The following is a 22434-nucleotide window of genomic DNA, read 5'->3' on the forward strand; positions in this document are numbered from 1 at the left end:
AAAACTATCGGAGTTGAGTCAAAAGTAACACTGTTCAACTTCCATTTTGTTAACGGCCTAATTTCAACAAGATCTGTGCTAAAATTTTTAGAGTGCTGCAGTCGTGCGCAGCGCGGTGTTGCGCTGCGTGGAGTGGCCTAGGGCCCGGCCCGGGGAGGACTAGGGGTCGGAGCGGCAGTGCCTTGCCCGGCCGGGTTGGAATGGGGTGGCCGGGACGGCAATACGCGGCCCGTGGAGGAGTGGGGGCCGGGGTGGTGAGAGCAGCGTCCTCTCCCTGCCCCGGGAGGCCAGCGCATCGGCAGCAGCGCGTCCGGCCCTCCTGAACAGTCCGGGAGGATGGGCACGAGGCCGCCGAATCTGCAGACCTGGAAATGTCACTCTCAGAACACATTCTGTGACGCGTCGCTGGCGAATAGCACAAAAAGCTAAGAATATATCGGGCATGCATGGCTTGTAGGGACCGGTCGCCGCTCCCACCCCCAAGTCCCGCGACCCCGGCTGTGGGAGAGGGAAATGACAACCGGCCCCGGCTCCCTCTCCGCGCGCGTCCGCTCACTTTTCCGAGCCGGCTCCTCGGCCCCAAGTTAGCTAAGAGTCCGAGCGCGGCGTCCGGCGCCGTGATTCAGCAGCGCCGGGGGGGCCGACACCAGGCCCGGAAAAGGTCACGGAGAGCCGCGGGCACCTCCCGCGCCCAGATTCGGAACGCGCGGGAGCCAGGACGGCGGCGGGCTCCTACCTTTCCTGCTTTTCGGGGAGCTCCGCTTGCTCCGGGCGCTGGCTCGCTCTTCCTCAATCGCAGCTGCTATCTCGGGGTTGTCTTCCCCATTGTACCAGACCAGGAGCTCCTCGCCCGGCGCGATTGGCTGCGGGAAGAGAAGAGACAGGCGACGGCCCAATCAGAGCGGCGTTTGTTGGCGGGGCGGGGCGGGGCGGGGCAGGCGGGCGGCGCTCTTGACCGGGCGGCGCGCCGGAGGCCAACCCGGCAGGAAGGGCTCCTCCGCTTCGGCGGCAGCGAGCCGGGCGGCAAGGGAAGGGACCCTCTGCTGGAGGGAGGACCTCACTTCCTGGCCGCCTCCTCCCCCGAAGTCCGTCCGGTGGAGGTCGGGATCTGATACGGCCGGTTTAAACTTAAAACTGCTTTATGCTTCGGAATCTTACTGTTATAAGCCTCAAGACTACTCACGAAGAAAGAAAAAAAAAAAACACACCACGGAACCATATTGCCCATGAAATCGAAGCTGATGAGAAAATGTAAAGCGTAGTTTAAAAGAACCGGGCAGTCTGGAAAGAGAAGTGCTGAAAACTAATTATCAGCGCAGGTTTCAAGAGTCCAAGATTAAGTTAAGCATAAGAACCACACGCCGCTGCATACTTATAAACGCAAAGCTAATTATATCACAGCGATGCTAAAAGAGGCGGTGCGGAGGACGTGAGCGCCCTGGCAGCGCGTTATCTCTGCGCTGCTGCCAACCTGCTCCGGTCCTTGGAGGATTCGCTGCCTTACCCTCTGTACTACACTTCGAGTCTACAAGACAACTTCGAAATTTAGAAGGAAATGCCTGTAAATACTTCACGTGTCAGCTCCTAAAACATTCTTAAAGCCATGTATACACCATCATGCGGATTTTACCTAGAGAATAAGATCTTGAAGAAAAGATAATACTGAGTGGAAAGATTACACTCCTAAATAAAACTGAAGCAAATGGCTTATTGGTTTCTCTCATAATGACTCATCTGTCAAAAAGTTCTAAGTGTATCAAAACAAGTAATATTCCACCTATAACCCCGTGAATAAAATAAAAATCCATGAGTCCAAACTGATATGAATGAACGAACAGTCAAGTAAATAAGGAAAGCTCTTCCTTCAGTAGATCCTAACTAATCAATGAAAAAGAAATAATGGAATTAGAAAATCACAACTAGACATTCATGACAGTAATAACTGATTCAGGCAAGAATCATCAATAGATGCTAAAACTAGTAGATGAAAGTTTGAGCAATAATATAGTATTTGCATGATCTCAAAATATCTTCCCATAAAACATTAATTACCAAGTGAAAAACAGTATAATAAGTCAACATCATATGCCTCCTGATACGATGCACAGAAAAGAACACAGCATCATCTCTGGAGATTTCTTTCTGCCCCAAATACATAAATGTGAATTAATCATAATGAAGCTTAACAGAAGGCCAAACTGTGGGGACATTCTACAAAATTACTGATCAGTTCTCTCAAAACTGAAAGGTTATAAAAAACAAAGACTAAGGTGCCGTCCAAACTAAGGAGACTAATGAAACATTACAACTGAATGCCACGGAGTTTTCTTTGCCTAAAAAGACATGATTGGAACAATTAACAAAATTTGAATAAAGTGTGAAAGTGTGTTATTTTCTCAGTCATGTCCAACTCTTTGGGACACCATCGACTGTAGCCCTCCAGACACCTCTCTCCATGGAATTCTCCAGGCACGGATACTGAAAGTGGATAGCCATTCCCTTCTCCAGGGGATCTTCCCCATCCAGGAATCAAACCTGGATCTCCCACATTGCAGGCAGATTCATACTGGAGTGTACAGATTAGCTAATAAAATACTGTGCTAGTGTAAGCATCCTGATTGTGATCACTGCACTATACTTACAAAAGAGGATTGGATACGCTCGTTTTAGGGGCAGGAGAAATTCCATCTAAGATGTCAGCTTAGAAACAACATAGTTCTTCAACATACCTTCTATTCTAGATAAAGCCTTTGAAAGTAAATATTTTGTTTCATTCTTTGCAGAACTCAGTGCTTATGTTATCCAAATTTTAAAATATTCTAAATTCTTTAAGATAAAAGAACAAGCCACTGTTTCCTTTATTTCCCCAAGGATGGCTAAAACCTGCTGTTTTTGTCTTTAAACCAATGTGTTTTCCTTTCTTGAATCAGTTATACCTAAACCAAAAAACTAACACATGCATAATATTATATAAAACATATAAAATTTTAATACATTAAAATATCCATTGCGGATGCCTTTTGGAACCCTTATGAAATAACCTATTTCTGTTGAAGGAATGAGCTTCTATAAATCAACTAATTCTAGTTCCAAGTGTATAGTATGCTTCTCTATGTTTTTATTACAAGTCACATATTTATGAAATGGTGAAGTGAGATAGATAGATATATATATATATATATATATAATCACTTGAATGATTAGAGTTTGCAGAAATATGTAGTGTTAAATAAAACCAAAGTAAAAAAGAACATGAAAAGGAGTGAGGAAAAATCTATCACCCATTTATTCCTAAACAAAACAATATAACCAGAACACTGGCTAGAAGAACCCACCAGACATCTTCAAGATTCCTCCTCGACTCAGCCCAAGTGTTCACATTTATTCCACTTCAACCTTCTGCAGAGTGCTAACTGTACTAGCAACGGGAAGAAGTTGATAAAGAGCACAAACTCTCTACTTGGGAGGGTACTCTTTTGTAGATGCTAAAAACACAAAACATCTCAATATCTGTCTTTACCACTAATACAAAATTTCTAAATGGTTAATGAGCTGGTGAGCAGCTAGATTAGGAGCAACCCAATTTGTTACCTATTGAACACCCTTCAAAATTGTAGTCACTGAGACAACCATTACTTTACTGAGCTATATGCTTCCCAACTTAGTAAGACAGCTACACAAACAACAAGCGTTTAGGAAGGGGAAAATAATACACCTTTTAAAATCAACAATTACTTGCGTCTCCATCGTACTGTTTATTTATTCTGCACTGCTAAGCACATTTAAGGAGGTTTTGTAAGAAAATTTACGTCCCTAGACGCGGGAAATATAAACCCACATTTTAAAACATAAAGTCATGTTGATGTATGGCAAAACCAATACAATATTGTAAAGTAAAAAAATATATATACATAATAAATAAAATGAAATAAAAAAACATAAAGTCAAAAGTCCAAACAAACTTTTAAAAAAATTATTTTGATATTTAACCAAAAAACAACAACAAAAAGACTTTAAACTTGTCCTTTGGGTTCTAACAGGTTCTATAAGAGTGCTTATAGAATTAAGCACTCTCTCTTCTCTAAATATTAGTAAATATAAACTCAAAATGTTACCAGGGCAATTAGCTACAGGCAATAATTTCCAATATTCCTGACAGTAGGGTAAATTAAGAGAAATACTCCAGAATCATGAGAACACACAAATGCTTACCCACCTACAATCTTATCCTGCAGCATGATCTTTTAAAAAGTCAACAGTCAGACAGACTCAACTCTCAAATGGGTGAACAGAACTGAAGACTAAAACTAGTTTCCATACAAGCCAGAAGCCCCACCCCTGATCTGATCCTGCCCTATCTCACTAGCCTCATCCACCATTCCTCTCCTCTCTCCATCTCCTCTCTTCTCTCCTTTCTTTATAAAAAAGAAGGAAAGAAAGAAAAACCAAACAACCGCTGGGCCCCCATCTAGCTTACTCCCACTTCAATACCTCTGCTTCTACCAGAGCCCCTCTTCTTGAAATGCTCTTCCTGTAGAAATGCTTCCCTTGAAATGCTCTTCCTGGCTCCATCTCATGGCAGCATGGGGAGGGAGGAAGTGTGTCCACATTTGCTTTTTCCTGACCTACCAGAGCTAAAGCACCTCCCTGACCATCTGGTCACTCCATCATATTATATTATCTTCAATGCATGTATTGTTCCTGGAAGTTACCTTGTTTACTTGTTCACTTGTTTATTATCTGCCACCTCCTCCATGAACTGGAAGCTCCATGAGACCAGAGACCTTGTCTCTTCAGTTCATTACTACAGAAGAATACCTACTATGTAGCAGACACTCAGCATTTGCAGAATTAATGCAGACATAGAGGCAAACAATAGAATAGGAAAGACTACAGATCTTTCCGAGAAAATTGGAGATACCAAGGGAACTTTCATGCAAGGAAAGGGCACAATAAAGGACAGACATGGCAAGGACCTAACAGAAGCAGAAGAGATTAAGAGGAGGTGGCAAGAATACACAGAACTGTACAAAAAAGGTCTTCATGACCTGAATAACTGTGATGATGTGGTCACTGCCTGGAGTGTGAAGTCAAGTGGGCCTTATGAAGCATTACTATGAACAAAGCTAGTGAAGGTAATGGAATTCCAGCTGAGATATTTCAAATCCTGAAAGATGATGCTGTTGAGGAGATACACTCAATATGGCAGCAAATTTTGAAAATTCAGCAACGGCCACAAAGAAGGGCAATACCAAACAATGTTCCAGCTACTGTTCAATTGCACTCATTTCACAGGCTAGCAAAGTAATGCTCAAAATCCTTCAAGCTAGGCTTCAGCAGTATGTGAACCAAGAACTTCCAGATGTATAAGCTGGGTTTCAAAGAAGCAGAAGAAACAGAGATCAAATTCCAACATTTGATGGAGCATGGAAAAAGCAAGGGGATTCCAGAAAACCATGTACTGCTTCAGTATGTTAAAGCCTTTGACTGTGTGGATCACAACAAACTGTAGAAAACTCTAAAAGAAATGGGAATACCAGACCACCTTACACGTTTCCTGAGAAACAAACCTATATGCAGGTCAAGAAGCACCAGTTAGAACCAGATATGGAACAATCGACCGGTTCCAAATTGGGAAAGGAATACAACAAGGCTATATATTGTCATCCTGTTTAATTTCGATGCAGAATACATCATGTAAAATGCTGAGCTGGATGACACACAAGCTGTAATCAAGACTGCTGAGAGAAATATCAACAATCTCAGATAAGCAGATGATACCACCCTAATGGCAGAAAGTGAAGATGGAACTAAAGCCTCTTGATGAGGGTGAAAGAGTAGAGAGTGAAAAAGTTGGCTTGGAACTACATTCAAAAAACGAAGATCATGGCACTGGATTTCATCATGTCATGGCAAATAGAAGGGGGAAAAGTGGAAGCAGCGACAGATTTTATTTTCCTGGACCCCAAGGTCACTGCAGACAATGACTGCAGCCATGAAATTAAAACTCTTGCTCCTTAGAAGAAGAGCTATGACAAACCTAGACAGCATATTAAGAAGCAGAGACATCACTTTTTCAACAAAGGTCCACATAGCCAAGGCTATGGTTTTTCCAGCAGTCATGTACAGATGTGAGAGTTGGACCATAAAGAAGGCTGAGCAACAAAGAACTGATGCTTTCAAACTGTGCTGCTAGAGAAGACTCTTGAGAGTCCCTTGGACAGCAAGGAGATCAAACCAGTCAATCCTAAAGGAAATGAACTCTGAATATGCATCAGAAGGACTGATGCTAAAGCTGAAGTTTCAATACTTTGGCCACGTGATGAGAAGAGCTGACTCATTGGAAAAGACCCTGATGCTGGAAAAGACTGAGGGCAGGAAGAGAAGGAGACAACAGGAAGAGATGGTTGGATGGCATCACCGATTCAATGAACATGAGTTTGAGCAAACTCTGGGAGATAGTAACGGACAGGGAAGCCTGGCATGCCGAAGGCCATGGGAATGCAGAGTTGGGACACAACTTAAGAGACTGAACAACAACAATGAAGAACTGATGAATAGGTGAATGAATGAAGAGCAGGCTGACAATCCACAGGAATTTAAAACAGTTTTTAATCAGATTACAAACAAAACCAGTGTTGAGATTTCTCAACTATCCAGTTGATAGCTGAGAAGGTGATACAGAGCCCAGAAGAATATCATCACATGTCAGTTATTTACAAAACCTAACCCAAGCTGGTTTTAGAAAAGGCAGAGGAACCAGAGATCTAATTGCCAACATCCGCTGGATCTCGAAAAAGCAAGAGAGTTCCAGAAAAACATCTATTTCTGCTTTATTGACTATGCCAAAGCCTTTGACTGTGTGGATCACAATAAACTGGAAAATTCTGAAAGAGATGTGAATACCAGACTACCTGACCTGCCTCTTGAGAAACCTATATGCAGGTCAGGAAGCAACAGTTAGAACTGGACATGGAACAACAGACTGGTTCCAAATAGGAAAAGGAGTACGTCAAGGCTGTATATTGTCACCCTGCTTATTTAACTTCTACGCATACTACATCATGAGAAACGCTGGTTTGGAAGAAACACAAGCTGGAATCAAGATTGCCAGGAGAAATATCAATAACCTCAGATATGCAGATGACACCACCCTTATGACAGAAAGTGAAGAGGAACTAAAAAGCCTCTTGATGAAAGTGAAAGAGGAGAGTGAAAAAGTTGGCTTAAAGCTCAACATTCAGAAAACGAAGATCCTGGCATCTGGTCCCATCACTTCATGGGAAACAGATGGGGAAGCAGTGGAAACAGTGTCAGACTTTATTTTGGGGGCTCCAAAATCACTGCAGATGGTGACTGCAGCCATGAAATTAAAAGACGCTTACTCCTTGGAAGGAAAGTTATGACCAACCTAGATGGCATATTCAAAAGCAGAGATATTACTTTGCCAACAAAGGTCCATCTAGTCAAGGCTATGGTTTTTCCAGTGGTCATGTATGGCTGTGAGAGCTGGACTGTGAAGAAAGCTGAGTGCTGAAGAATTTGATGCTTTTGAACTGTAGTGTTGGAGAAGACTCTTGAGAGTCCCTTGGACTGCAAGGAGATCCAACCAGTCCATTCTAAAGGAGATCAGTCCTGGGTGTTCTTTGGAAGGACTGATGCTGAAGCTGAAACTCCAGTACTTTGGCCACCTCATGCGAAGAGTTGACTCATTGGAAAAGACTGTAATGCTGGGAGGGATTGGGGGCAGGAGGAGAAGGGGACAACAGAGAATGAGATGGCTGGGTGGCATCACTGACTCGATGGACATGAGTTTGAGTGAACTCCGGGAGTTGGTGATGGACAGGGAGGCCTGGCGTGCTGTAATTCATGGGGTCGCAAAGAGTCGGACACAACTGAGCGACTGAACTGAACTGAACCCATAAAAAGCTTAACCTCACAGAATATAATCACTAGTAAAAGAATCTAAAACGGCCTGATGCATACTTGAGCAAAATCAAAGGTCAAGATTGGAGGAGGTCTACAAAGATTAGAGCTCCGTTACTTCCAACAAAGAAAAGTAAAAATGATAGTACAGGTAGTCAGTAACACTTTGAGTACTTAGGTTAGACAAGGAACTCTTCACAGAATCTTGCACATGTTGGCTTGTTTAATTTTCATAACTGTATTATTAATGTTCAGCTTCCCCAGTAGCTCAGATGGTAAAGAATCAGCCTGCAATGCAGGAGACCTGGGTTCGATCCCTGGATCAGGAAGATCCCCAAGAGAAGGAAATAGAAACCCACTCCAGTATTCTTGCCTGGAAAATCTCATAGGCAGACGAAGCCTGGTGAGCTACAGTCCATAGGGTCAAAAAAGAGTCAGACATGACTTAGTAACTAAACAACAATAACACTATTAATTTTACTATTACCTCCATTTTTACAGATGAAAAAATTAAGACAGAAGGTGTAACTTCTCATGCTTCCCTGTCTTCTTCCCTGTGCTTCTCTTGAAGGCAAAATCTGCTCACAAGGCAGTCTGCTCCAGAGTCCCTATTCCTATTCATGACACTACTGTGCCTTGCCAAAAATAACAGCTACTATTTATTTAGTACTTATCACATGCTAGAACTCTATCCACAATCACCTATGCAATCCTCTTGATAACCCTCTGAAGTCAATATATAATTATCTATATCGTACAAAGAAGGAAACTGAGGCACAGAAAGTGACTTGCCTAAGGTTGCACATCTGGTAAAATCACAGTGACTTGCCTTGGGTCACAGAGCAAGTGAGGATTTAATCCAGGAGTCTGGCTCCAGAGTTCACTCCCAAACACTATTCTCTCTTGCTTCTCAGTGGTTCTTGGCTTTGCCATCAGAGATGAACACACCTCAACTTCAAGTCTGATGAAACCATTGCCAAGTGTCCCAGCATCTCCCTGGGTTCTCTCTGCCCTGGAACCTCATTCCCACTCCCTTGACTGTCTCATATGCACACCTCATTGGTATTTTCTCTCCACCAGGATTCTCCTCACTGATGTAATCAGATGTAACTTCCACTTTAAATAAATTTGAGAAACAGAATGAATTCTTGAATCAAAGTGTGAACCCAATCTCAGACTCCAGTGTAACAAAACTGTACAGTAATGCCTACTAGGAAATCACACCAGAAAAATCATCCAGCAGAAAGAAAATGGGAAAGAAGGTTACAGAAGTTTTAAATAAGAAAGTACTACAAAGAAATATTTCCTGCAGGAACTAGAAGCAAGAACGTGCGTTTAGATGAGAAAAAGGACAAACCAACTGGCTAAAGCCGACAGGGAAAAATACAAAGGAAAGCAAAGGAAAACTAAACAGCTCTAAGATAATTTGCCAAGTTCTAGTGTGAGATACAGTCAAAACTCAGCATGCTGCAAAGATGACCATCATCTTAAATGCTTGCTCATCAAAGAGTTTTCAGCTCCATGGAGATTAAGTTTTTTCAAGGACCAGCCCGCAATCTGTGTCATTTTTAATGAAAGTAAGTGAATAAAGGAAAACCTGCCTTGTAGCAATTTTAGCAACCATATCTAATCCAGAAAGCAGAGAGCAACAATCCTCTCTCTTTAGAGCTTCAAGACTTGGCCTTTTGGGAACATTTCCCTGTATGGTGAGTGCAGATTTGCCTTCCAGGAGAACATGGAAATGAGGGAGACAGATGAGGGCTTGCTTGTTGCAGAGATAACAAACCATTCCAAATTCTAACTTCCCTGAATGTACTCAGTGACCCCTGACCGCACCATAAACTCCAAAAAATGATTTTCCTCTTTTTTTCCTTTAGCAGAAGTAAGAAACATGTTCTGTGTAATTTTCATTCTGAATAAAATTCATGGAAAAGATGGGGCTTCCCTGGTGGCTCAGTGGTAAAGAATCTGCTTGCCAAGGCAGGAGACACAGGTTCAGTCCCTGATCTGGGAAGATCCCACATGCCATGGAGCAACTAAGCCCGTGTGCCACAACCTGTAAGCCTGTGCTCCAGAACCCGGGAGCCGCAACTACTAAGCCCACGTGCTGCAACTACAGAAGTCTGCGTGTGCTACAGCCCATGCTCTGCAGCAAGAGGAGCCACACGGTGAAAAGCCTACACTGCAACTAGAGAGCAGCCCCACTCACGTGACGAAAGAAAAGCTTGAGCAGCGACAAAGACCCAGCACAGCCAAAAATAATAAATAAATACACTCATATTAAAAACATTTAGGCAAAAGAAAAGCTAATCCAAAGCTACATTAGACTGAAGACTAAGAATGTGTTTTCTGTTAACACAGAACCACCAGAGCTGTTGAGTTTCGCACAGTTAGATAAAGTGGACCATCAAGACAGTTCCCAGTGCATTTGTGTCTTAAGAGGAAAGAAGTATCTGCCACATACATGCTTAACTCATCAGTATCAATAAAGATGCCATATGTAATTACTTAACAGAATCTTCATGCTTTAGTGCGCTTCCTCACATCAGCAGTGGCAACTGTATAATTAAAATACAGACCTTTCAGGGTGGTGAATCCCTTTCAAATATAACCCTTTCAAAGTCTGCAAAGTCGTTACTGATAGCCGTGACTAAGGACAGCATTTGAAAAAATGCATGTAGAGTATCTAACAGCAGACTAATTCTAACACTCTTACCTTTAAAGTTTTATAGTAAATGGCCCTGTTGATTTCCAGTGGAAATAAATTTTGCTCTTCTCCTGAGCAAGCCCAATTCACATAGCGCAGCCAGTTCCCCTTCTCTGGATCGGTGGCATCAATGCACATCCATCCCAAATTTGGGTAATAGACCTTGGATGGGGGAAAAGAACAGCTGTTAAAATAGGGGTATCTTTTAAATGTTTCCATTTTCAATTTTTAAGACAATTCCTGTTCATTATATGGAAGTACTCCATAAAGCATTTCACATCAACAGAATAAGCAGCATAAAAAAGGAAATAAAAATGAAAGCTGAGGTCCAAAATTATATAATCCTCATTAGTTATTTTTCTATTTGGGTGTAATTTTTTTCTGCTAAACTTTATGTGCCATATAATAAACGTGCTTGATGGTCTCCAAATCCTTCGCAAACACGAACACGAGGCCTAATGATAGCTCTCCTCCCCACAGAACAGAGAAGTGCAAGACTGCAGCACTGCTCCTCAGCACCCAAACGCCCTGAGCCTCCTGGGCTGTTCAGCAATTCCAGAGTGGGGGTCCAGTCCTGCTGGGGCCCACAGCTCAGCAGGTGCCTTTGCTGCAGTGCTGACGGAAACTTCAGTAAGGAAGCATGCAGTGTGAACCTCCCTCCATGTGGGTGATAGGGCGTGATGCTTTTTCTGCAGACTCTGTTGACCTTAAACACTTCTCTACCCAGAGAATCTGTATTCTGGGAAATATCAGTTTCCTTCTGAAACAAGACCAAAATCCTGACCTGTCTCTGAGGAGTCAGATCAACTCCACACTTGCAAGACAGAAGCCCTCCCTGATTATCCACTCTCCATCAACTCCTCCTCCTAGAGGCCTCTGGCTCTCATGCCTTCATTTAAAGAGAATCTATTGAGCAGCTGTTTCTTACTTTGTAGATACATACATACATACATACATCTATGTTCTACTTTCCCAAATTTAGACTGTAAAACACTTGATTAGGCACTGAAATAGAATCAATTGGTGACAGTCTGTCAAAAACAAAGCAAGAGAAATGAGTCTTCTACTTTCTCCTTTGGAAGAAAGGAGAGAATTTTGATGCTTCCATTTCCTTCCTATAGTCAAGACCCTCACCGCTCACATCTTCTTTTCACATTAAACACTGTTTGTTTACTGCAGGTTTCTTTCCTTCAGGAACAAAGCCTCCACTCTTGGCTCTTCTGGGCATGCCTGTGTCTCCCAGCCCAGGACTGCCAGGGCGGTGCCCACCTTACTGGCCCATGAACACCACTTTCTTCCTGCTAGGGGTTACACATCTGGCATAATGCTGCATGCTTTCCATATTATCTCATTTAACCTTATGCATCAGGTTATTACCCCTTTTTGCCACATGTGGCAATTAAGGATCAAAGATTATATAACTTTCCCAAAGTCACTCACTTAGTTGAGTACTAAAGATGACCTTAATCCCAGCGCTGCTTGACCTCTATTTATCAGTCCCTTCCTTGACCATCCCAGCTAAAACTATGAAGCCTTGTCTTCCCAGCAGCACCCCCAGTTATCTAGTCATCTCCTGATTTATTTTTCTTCATGGTACTTATGCTCTTATTTTCCTACTTAGTAACTGTTTCCCCACACCAGAGTATCAGCTCCATGAGAAAACATCTGAGTCTTTGCATTCACTATAGTACCTCTGAGACTTTGCCCAGTGCCTGGCAGAGTAGGCTCTCAACAAATAACTATGAAATTAATGAAATGATATTATCATACACAAATGTATAACTATCATCATTTAATGAGCACCTACTATGTGACAGGGATCATGCTAGAAAGTGCTTCGCAGTTAACTTTATTTACTCCCCACTAAGTGTCAAGGACAGTATTTTCACTATCCTGTAAGAACCCACAGTCAGTTTATTCAGCAGCTGGTTGTTTACTATAACATCTCTCTGCACCACCTGAAAAGAGGCTATACAGGTCACATCGGACTCCTTTTCAAACTCACTGTCACACTCACTCTCGGCTCGCTCACACATGAGCAGGCACACACACACTCTTCACCCTTGAAAACAAAGAGGAAGTGCAGCCCCACGTGGCATGTGTGGAAGAGACAGAATCACAACACAAAATTTAAACTTCACACACCAAAATAATTTAAGGTGCTTTACTTTAAAATGCTTATGAGATACTTTTGCCAAGTTTCCCAGTATGATAAAATAACAAAAATGGGAATATTTAGTTGGTCTTTTAAGAGTGTCAGTCCCTACTGGTTACTTTTTAGTAACTTAGGGATGAAAAGGCTTGTTTTGATTTATCATAGGAGACAGCAGAGTTCCCACACACTCCCACGCACATACTGACACAGCTACAAACACTGCAGAGATGGTGCTGGAAAATCCCACATAGTTAAAGGCAGCTGGAGAGAAGTAACAAGAGTCTACCTACCACCTGGAGGATAACAGTAAGACTGTGCCAGAATTTCCTGGCTCGCAGATCAATAATGACCCTTGCAAAGAGCAAGGTGTTCCACTTGAGTAAAAGTTCTTATGTAGAGCTCATTTTGTTACAAAAGAGACTAAGGAATCTACTAAGTCACACTTAAACTAAAATGCTCAATTTTATAGAAAAGATGAACACTTCAGTTTTTTAAAAAGTGCAAACTAGTAATTCACAAAGAAATACACATGGCCAAAATCTCAAGGAAAAAAAGTAAATTTACCTAATAATAATCAAAAATAAGTAATTTTTTAAATTCGCAAAATGGTTAAAAATTGTTTTTTAAGGAGGAAAAAAAACCACACAGAATTAGAAAGCAGACGTTCTGCCAAAACGCTGATCATAGAATAAACTGGAATCTTTTTTTGGATCAAACTAAGCAATACTGGCTAAAGAACTTTAAAATGCACATGTTTTAATCAGCATATACACTTGTAGGAATTTATTCTCATGAGATATTGGACAATCACACCAAGATGTATGTACAAAGATGTCCACAGGAGTGTGATTTACTATAGACTCACTGTGAAATGGAGAACACCACAGATTTGCTCAGTACGGTAATATCGGAATATAGTGGAATAATAGACAGACCTTAAAAAATACTGTTGTATGAATGACTAACTGATTGATATGGAAACTTTTACTTCCTGTAATCTTTGATTTCTTAAGAATTTTCTCAGTAGTAAACATACATTAGCTCTATAATTAGGAGAATAAGATGACCAGAAGATGTAGCAATATAATCAGTAGAAAAGACAGCCATAATACACTGATGACTGAATAAAGCCATTTATAAAAAGTATGGCTTAAACATATGAATATATGAAGAGAAAAATGATCTGAAATCTAAATGCATGAACATGTTACTAATGGTTTCCTCGGAAAATGGGATTCTTCATACTTTTCATTTTCCCTCTTCTGCTTATCTGAATTTTCTACCTTCTCTCCACTAATTTAGTATAATCTCTAAGTAAAAACGGAAGAGGGTGGGGAGAGCAGGCTAGGAAGGCAGCCAAGCTCTGTTGAATGCTAGGCTCACACTCCCATCCTCTTCCCATCACTGTCACCATCATCATCACACACACATCTTTAAAAAAATATGTAGCCTTCTCATTTTCACTGAGTTTCACCTGTAACTGGAACTGGGATGAAAATGTGTTTTCACGCAATTTCTACCATAGCTGGAATTCCAACTGGTTTCCAACCAGAGTTAAATTCAGTGACTGATACACAGAACCATATCTCTAAAATGTGACAGAATTACGCTCAATATATGTGCAAGTTACGAGACTGCACATGTACCACCACACTATGAAGTCAGGGTGGGGAAAGACAGGGAGAATGAGACTCCTGTCCTTTCAGGCAGAGACAGTGCCAAGACAGGTCCAACTCACACCCCAGCTCTAACTCAACAATGTTACATAACAAATCTATTTCCACATCCTTATTAGGACCGAGAAATACTCAGCTGACTTGATCCTAAGGAGAGATACTTCCATATAATCAATAGTTCTTCCTCTGTAAACAGTCTCTGTTTACAAAGCAAAGAAAGTGAAAGTTGAAAGTGAAGTCGCACAGTCATGTCCGACTCTTTGCAACCCTATGGACTGTAGCCTACCAGGCTTCTCTGTCCATGGGATTTTCCAGGCAAGAGTACTGGAGTGAGTTGCCATTTCCTTCTCCAGGGGATATTCCCAACCCAGGGATCGAACCCATGTGTCCTGCATTGCAGGCAGATTCTTTACCACTGAGCCGTTTAAAAATTTCATATAACCCTAGAAATCGTACTCAAAATGTTCTGTGTTTATGTACATTTGTATATTTGCTGGGGAGATTTTCGAAGCGGTCCACAACATGCCGAAGACTAAGACTCTCTAGGTAGACTCTGCTAGTGGCAAGATCACTGAACAGGCAGCATGAAACCTGGGCATCCTGACTGACAGCTTCAGAACCTCAGGCAGGCCAACTGCTTTCAGATCCGTCATCTGTGGAAAGATTTAGGGTGTTTCTAGTATTCTTTATTTCACAAAAAAAATCCCCACAGGGTACTGTCATTTGTCTATATAATACCACAAGTATTATAATGCCAAGCTCAGTGCTCCAGAACTGAGGACAGTGCCTGTCACATGGTAAGCTTAACAGAGGGGTTAAATAAGTAAATAAACTCTCAATTTTCTCCTTGTACCATTAACATGCTCTCAATCGAGTAACAAGTTCACTTATTCAGAAAGATGGCTTAATTCTCTGTACTTCAATGTCCCCACCCTCCTGAAGGTACTAAGAGAAGAAGAACACTGGTGCAGCAGTTTCTGTGACAAACAACTCTATGGCTAGCCCACTTTTAAGTAACAGCTTCAAAATCTTTGCACTTCTATTAACCACACTGCTTCACAGCAAACCTAAGATCCCAGACATCACCACGGTCACTCCCTCTCTCTTACACACACAGACAAGGGCTCAGCAGACTTTCTACAAAGGGCCAGGAAATATTTTCAGCTTTACAAACCATACGGTCTCAGTCACAACTGCTCAACTTGGCCACTACAGGGCAAAAGCAGCCACAATCAATATGTAAACAAATGAACACTGCTGTGTTTCAACAAAACTTTATTGATGAACTGAAGTTTGAATTTCATATACTTTTCATGTGTCACAAAACACTTGATCTTTGTTTAAACCACTTGAAAATGTAAAAACCATTCTCAGCTCTTGGACTGCAAAAACAGATGGCAGGTTGGATTTCCCCCATGAGCTACGTCTTTTCTTAGGACATTCTGCATGGTGTAGAAGTGGGAAAGGAACAGTAAGAGCTGAGCAGTACTTTCTGACAAAAGGGTCTACAGAATCAGCTGGTTGACTTCTCTACTCTTTTATAGTTTTGTCCATTTTTTAATCAAAAATACTTTGAAATTAGAAGAACTGAGATAGCAAAAATTATGAAATGTGCTTGTTAGTAGCTGATCATAACAGTGCTGAATGATAAAAAGTTTGTTTTCACTTCTGAAAAAAAAAACTATTCAATATTAAAGTCTCATTATACAGAAATAAATTCTCTATCAATTTTAACTGAAATGCAATTCCACTTCTTCTCTCTACCCTCTGGACTCAAAATTTGTTGCCTGAATAATTACATACAAATGGAAGCAGTGGACTATCAGTTTTCATTGATAAGAAAGAAGGGGAAAAACTATCAAAAAACATCAACAATATTGGTTTTAAAAAGCTAGGAAGGAATATTCACCCCTGGTGGCTATATGAGTTAGTGCAATCCCTTTGGAGGTCTGTTAGGAAATTTTACCGAAACTTAAAATGTACATAACTTTTGACTCAACAATTATACTTCTAGGAATTTATCTTAAGAATTAAGAAGACAACCAGACAAGTGAGCAAATATGTATATACAGTTAGTTTGATATTTGGAAGAATTTGGGTTTCTTTTTTAATATTATAGAAGTAGAGATGACTTACAGTGCTGTGTTCATTTCTGCTGGTACAGCAAAGTGATTCCATTATATACATAAGTATATTCTTTTTCATTATATTGAATATAGTGCCCTCTCCCATACAGTAAGTATACCTTGTTCTCTGATCCTATACTAGCATCTGCGAATCCCAAACTCCCAATCCTTCTCTCCCAAAGAATTATTAACATCACGGAAAGACTAAAACTACTTAAATGTCCACTGGTTTAACAGTGGAAGGATACATGGAATTCTAGGTAGCTATAAGAAATAATGACGTGGATAAGCATTTGAAGTGGGATATACATTTGACATGTACACATCTACAACATATTAAGATAAAAAAGCATGTTACAAAACTGCATACTATACTGTTTGATCTCAACTGTGTATGAAATGTCTAGATAGAGTGTTTGTATAGGTAGCTGTGTGAGAGAGACAGAAGAAAAACAAGAGGCAAAGAAACAGAGTTAGAAGAATGCATGTCATGGTGTTGACTGGTGATTTTTACTTTCTCATTTATAATTTTCTGTTTATATTATTTTGCAATGACCATGTATTACTTTCATAATTTAAAAAAGACTTATTAGAAGGTACAACACCATGAGTGGTCCCTAATGTAAACCATGGACTCTGGGCAATAATGGTGTGTCTGCTGTAACAAATACCCCGTTCTGGTGGAAATGAAGCCAGTGAGGGAAGCTGTGTATGCATGTCTCATGGAGGTTGGGGCAGGGGGGAGAAGGAGATATAGAAACTCAACTTTCTGCTCAATTTTCCTGTTAACCTAAAGTGCTCTAAAAACTAAGTGAAAGTGAAGTCGCTCAGTCGTGTCCGACTCTTTGCAACCCGTGGACTGTAGCCCACCAAGCTCCTCCGTCCATGGGTTTCTCCAGGCAAGAATACTGGAGTGGGTTGCCATTTCCTTCTCCAGAGGATCTTCCCAACCCAGGGATTGAACCCAGGTCTCCCACATTGCAGGCGGACACTTTAACAAGGCTATTCTTAAAAATACATATTAAAACATGCAAACAATTCAAAAGTTCTGTTCATTAGAAACAATCTGAGCCCCACAGAAGTGAATGTGAAAGGCTTCAGAATACTGCACGTTGCTGTGTGTGTGTGTGTGTGTGTGTGTGTGTGTGTGTGTGTGTGTGTGTGTGTGTGTGTGTGTGTGTGTATGTGTGGCGGTGGGGGGGGTACATGAAGTCCAGTGTTTGGCCTGCCAGCAATTCCCCACCAGGAACTGACCACAGAGTACTCTCCTCTTTCCAGAACCTGACTGTTCCATGCATTCACCCTGAGGATACTCTCCTGTTTCTCTCCTGTTATTTCTGATATAATAGCATGCTTTCAGTGGAAACTTAGAGTACTGAAGGCTGCATAAGATAGTCAAGTGCTCAAGAAAAGCAATTTAACACTTTCTCATAGATTAGCTTTAAAATGGAGTTCTAGTGGAGGCGAAAGACCAGGTTGCTAAAAGATAAACTGGTCTTAAGGGGCTGTAATGGACGAACAAATGCCAGGTGAGATTTTAATGATAAGCAGTATCTGTGACATTAAGAGGAGGCATTCTGATGCAAGTCAGAGGATAACACCAAAGTTAGAATAAGTTAATGGGGAAACACTAAATTTTACCTGGATTTTTATTTTCTTTATAAGAAATATGTACATTATAATTTTTGCTTCCTATACTTTGCCAAATACATACTTCCACATGTGTATGTCAAATATATCTACTTCTATTTTAACAGAGCAAAAAGGTTTAGAGATTTCTATATGGAATATAGACCTCAGAGCTGAAACCATTTGAATGACATCCAGATTTTTTTTTTAATTGCAGGGAAGAAAATCCAGCCTTGACAAGAACTAAATCTTTAAACCTAACAAGAACTGGCCGTGTTATAAGGATTCCCAACTATGGCAGAACATAAGGAGAAGTATCTTAAATTAACAATGGGATGTTAACAGGAAAAACTGAATCTCTAATATCTAATACATCATGGCTCCAAATTATACTTTTTAAACAAGCTACTACGAATTCATACTTTAAGAATTTCAAGGCAAATGAAACCTAATTAACAAAAGGTACTATTAGTAACATATAAAATGCCCAACAATATCAAATTGTTATGTTGAGTAAAGCAGGTACCACAAACTTAGGTTTAATATTAATGACATTTGTTCAACCTTAGATACACACAGAACTAGAGTACGTGTTCTCTGGTTCCTCACCAGGATTAATGCTAACCTGATAAAGCATGTCTGTTGGTTTCCCTTGTGAAACTTCTAAAATTAAAAATACAGTTTATTTCAGAACATAATTTTGTGGTTCAGACATTTTTAAGCATTTGGCCATTATCTTGAATAATTAAATTTTTTTTTTGGTTGGGCATTTTTTCCACAAATACAGCACTCTTTTAACTTGAAAGTTGTGAAATAAGAAAGTAATTACTCCCATGGTAAATCATCATTTCCTAAGTCCCCTTGGGTTAAATATCACTATATATACTATAAGAGATTCAGAGAAACTCTCAAAATTACTGAGAGAAACTGTTAGAATTCTCAAGGCAAGAAACACTGTTCACAGCACTGAGAAAAAGAGCAACATACCACAGACGGACAGACACCACAGAACTTCTTGACTGAAACTCCCCAGACATTTCCCAGGCAAATTTTATTTTTAGGCTTTTATATGTTTACATGTTAAACAGATGTGATTTCCACCTAAGACAATCTGACAGGAATGCTTTTCCTCACCACCAAAAAAACTTCTCTGGCTGGGAGTCATGCCATTGAGTTCCACAAGAACCTGAGGAGTTTCACGGAGGCTGCTGACCTGAATTAGATTTAATAGAAATGCTTAATTCATAGGCAACTCTTTAAGAAACAATAATGAGATATTTTATCTTCACAGCTTTCTTCATGAGATTATTTTTTATTCTCCCCATTTTTAAATGGAGGGTTTTAGGGCCCAAAGGTTAAGGGCCCTACCCAGGTCACAAAGGCAGGATTTGAACCCTGGCTCAGTCGGTCAAAGAATCCAGCTGTAATGCAGGAGACGGACTGCAACACAGCCAACCTAGGTTCGATCCAACCGAGTTCAACCCCTGAATGGGGAAGATACCCTGGAGAAGGAAACGGCAACCCATTCCAGTATTCTTGCCTGGGAAATTTCACAGACAGAGGAGCCTGGCAGGTCCATGAGGTCGCAAGAGTCGGACACAATTTAGTGACTACACCAGCGCCACCAAACCAATGAAGCATTTCTAACTGCCTACTGTCAGGCAGCAGGACACATGGACACGTGGTTCTGCTCTGACAACACCCTCCACACGTGTGCCCACAAAGGGAGCCTCTCCCTCTGGTCTACACCGCTTCCCTGCATAAGGAGTGTGTGACCGCTCCCCATCTTCCAGGATCATTGAGAGAATGTGAAACAAACAGAATGAAAGCCTTTCTAAAAAGTCAAAGCACTACACAAACACGGCTTCTCAGGTGGCTCAGTAGTGAAGAATCGCCTGCCAGTGCCGGAGACACAGGTCCGATCCCTGGGTCAGGCAAACTCCCTGGAGAAGGAAATGTCAACCCATTCCAGTATTCTCACCTCGGAAATCCCATGGACAGAGAAGCCTGGTGGGCTACAGTCCATGAGGAAGCAAAAGAGCTGGACACTACTTAGGGACTAAACAACAACAACTATATACACAGTGTGCTAAGTATGTCCAACTCTGAATGTTTCAGCAACACAGAGATTACTTTCTAAATGACAGAAAAGATCCTAACTGTACTTTATTGATATTAGCGGCCACCTTGGTGTGTCTTTTACTGGCGTTCGTCTGCAAGCCTATAAGTGGCAGACCAAACTCTCAGCTGCAAAGCAAAGCAAAGCAACCTGAACAAGGCAAATAAAACGCCAATTTGACATTTATTGTTGAAGACAGCAAAGCACTTTCAAACTACAAATGTGAATAGCAATCTGTATCCAAGGAAACACATTTTCTATTAAAAATATTCTTTATTTTAAAGAACATGTTAAGTTGACTGATTAATTTCAGAAGGTCAAATCCTGAGAAGATAAATCCTTTAAAATAAATCCTTTCAAATCCTTTAAAAATGTACTGAACTCTGATAAGCAAAGGACAAGGAGCATTTCTTACCTCCCACATGTATACATTATTCTTAACCTGAGATCTTTTTTTCTTGTCACCGACAAATGGCCCAAACTTTTTGCCTTTTAAAATTGGTTTAGTGGCCCAGACACCTAGAAAATAAAACCAACAGTTTCACAATGCATTGTGGTTAAAGACTAAAGCACTAAAAGCAATTCAGTTACTGAAAAGACTAGTCACCCTAAAAGCAAGACAATGTTAACTGAGATCACAGAAAATCAAACTAAATCAAGTATTCAAAGGGGATTTTTATTTTTCTTCTCAACAGTCTTCTGTATTCTTCTAATAGCCTGTAAAGAATCTATATTGTTTTATAAGTAGGAAAGATTATCTTATGGTTTTATTTTTAATTTTTACATGTAAAATTACCCAGAGAGCATAATCACAAACACTTGGAGAAGAGATAATCACAACAATTAAGAGAAAAAAAATATCAAATGCAGTAAAAATGCAAAGTTCCTCTTTCTCCTTTTCTACAGATTTCAAGTTGTCAAAAAAAGAAAAAAAAAAAAAAAGAAAGAAAAAACACCCTTAAATGGTTAGAAACATAGTGTCCTGTAGTAAACGTTTTTGAAGTTTCTTTGCTCTCTGCTCTGTTTCCTGAAAGCTTAAACAACTCACTCTTCAGAGTTTAAACCAACCAAGACGTATGCTGCTTTGTGGTATTCTCAGGGGTATTTCTATAGTCTTCCCAGTGACCATAAGGCAAACAAGATGCAGAAGCAGCGGGTAAAACAGCAGGAGACACCCGTGTCGATGGACCCAGTGCCACAGCAGCTCTTACTGACAGCACTGCTCTGAACATGCTCCCTTGCCTTCTGGGCTCAGTTTCCTCATGTACAGATGAAGGCTGTGGTCTCAGCCACTGGCTCAGCCATGATGAACTAATTCCACCACCTGTAAATCTGCTATGAATCCCATTTGATATCCCAGCTAATAACTAATTAGTGGAGAGATAAAATCAACCACCTTCATGAACAAATTACTCACTGAATAATTCTCAGCAAGAATTAGGAAAAGCATTTATTAAAAATTTATTCACACACATATATATCAGAATATCAGAAGAACACCTTTAAAAAAGAAAACAGGACATAAACGTGATTTCTTCTAAGACTGTACTCTAACTTTTGTAACTTATTTCCTTAGCCTTCTATCTAAAGATTAGAACACAAAAACAAGACTCAATACAAAAAAGTTTGGCTATATTCAACAAGAAATTCTAGGAAGAAGCATTGGGACATGCTCATCATTCAAATACCCACTGAGGCCCATGAAGAGCATCAGTTACTGGAGGCATAAAGATAAGTAAGAAATGAAGGCACTCACAATCAATGCAAGTGATGGATATGAAAACAAATACGAAATAATGAAATAAATATAATACCATCATCACACTCAAATCACAGTGAGATCAGAGGCAGAAGCAATATATTCTGCGGGAAGAAGAGCCCTGGGGAGACTCAAAGGAAGGGGCCGCTCAGGCTGAGTCACGAAGGAGGGTGGGTGTGTGCGAAGGTGTTCCTGTCCACCCTGGATTCTTAACTAGAAAACAAACTCTTCAAAACAAGCCAAGAGTATATATGTGTTGCTTTTGGAGTGAGCTCCCCACCTGAGAAGCCCCCAGAGGAAGCCTGGCCACAGCCCGCTCTCCCTGCCCTCTCCTCCC

General features: G+C 40.8%; 1 protein-coding gene across 6 annotated transcripts in view; it reads right to left on the minus strand.

Annotated features, from left to right (window-relative positions):
- Positions 1 to 22434, minus strand: part of PRDM2 (PR/SET domain 2) — a 131849-nt gene that overhangs the window by 74692 nt on the left and 34723 nt on the right. For all 6 annotated transcript variants that reach the window (XR_011247554.1, XR_011247553.1, XM_069544903.1 and 3 more), the window contains 3 exons: positions 20754 to 20857; positions 10643 to 10795; positions 737 to 863 (listed from right to left, as the gene is read on the minus strand). Coding sequence is in view for 4 of the 6 variants with exons in the window: in XM_069544903.1 (XP_069401004.1) it covers positions 737 to 863; positions 10643 to 10795; positions 20754 to 20857 (384 nt within the window). In the remaining 2 variants the exon portion in view is untranslated. The remainder of the gene's footprint in view (positions 1 to 736; positions 864 to 10642; positions 10796 to 20753; positions 20858 to 22434) is intronic.

Source organism: Ovis canadensis, chromosome 12 (genome assembly GCF_042477335.2).
Source record: "Ovis canadensis isolate MfBH-ARS-UI-01 breed Bighorn chromosome 12, ARS-UI_OviCan_v2, whole genome shotgun sequence".
Taxonomy (NCBI): Eukaryota; Metazoa; Chordata; class Mammalia; order Artiodactyla; family Bovidae; genus Ovis; species Ovis canadensis.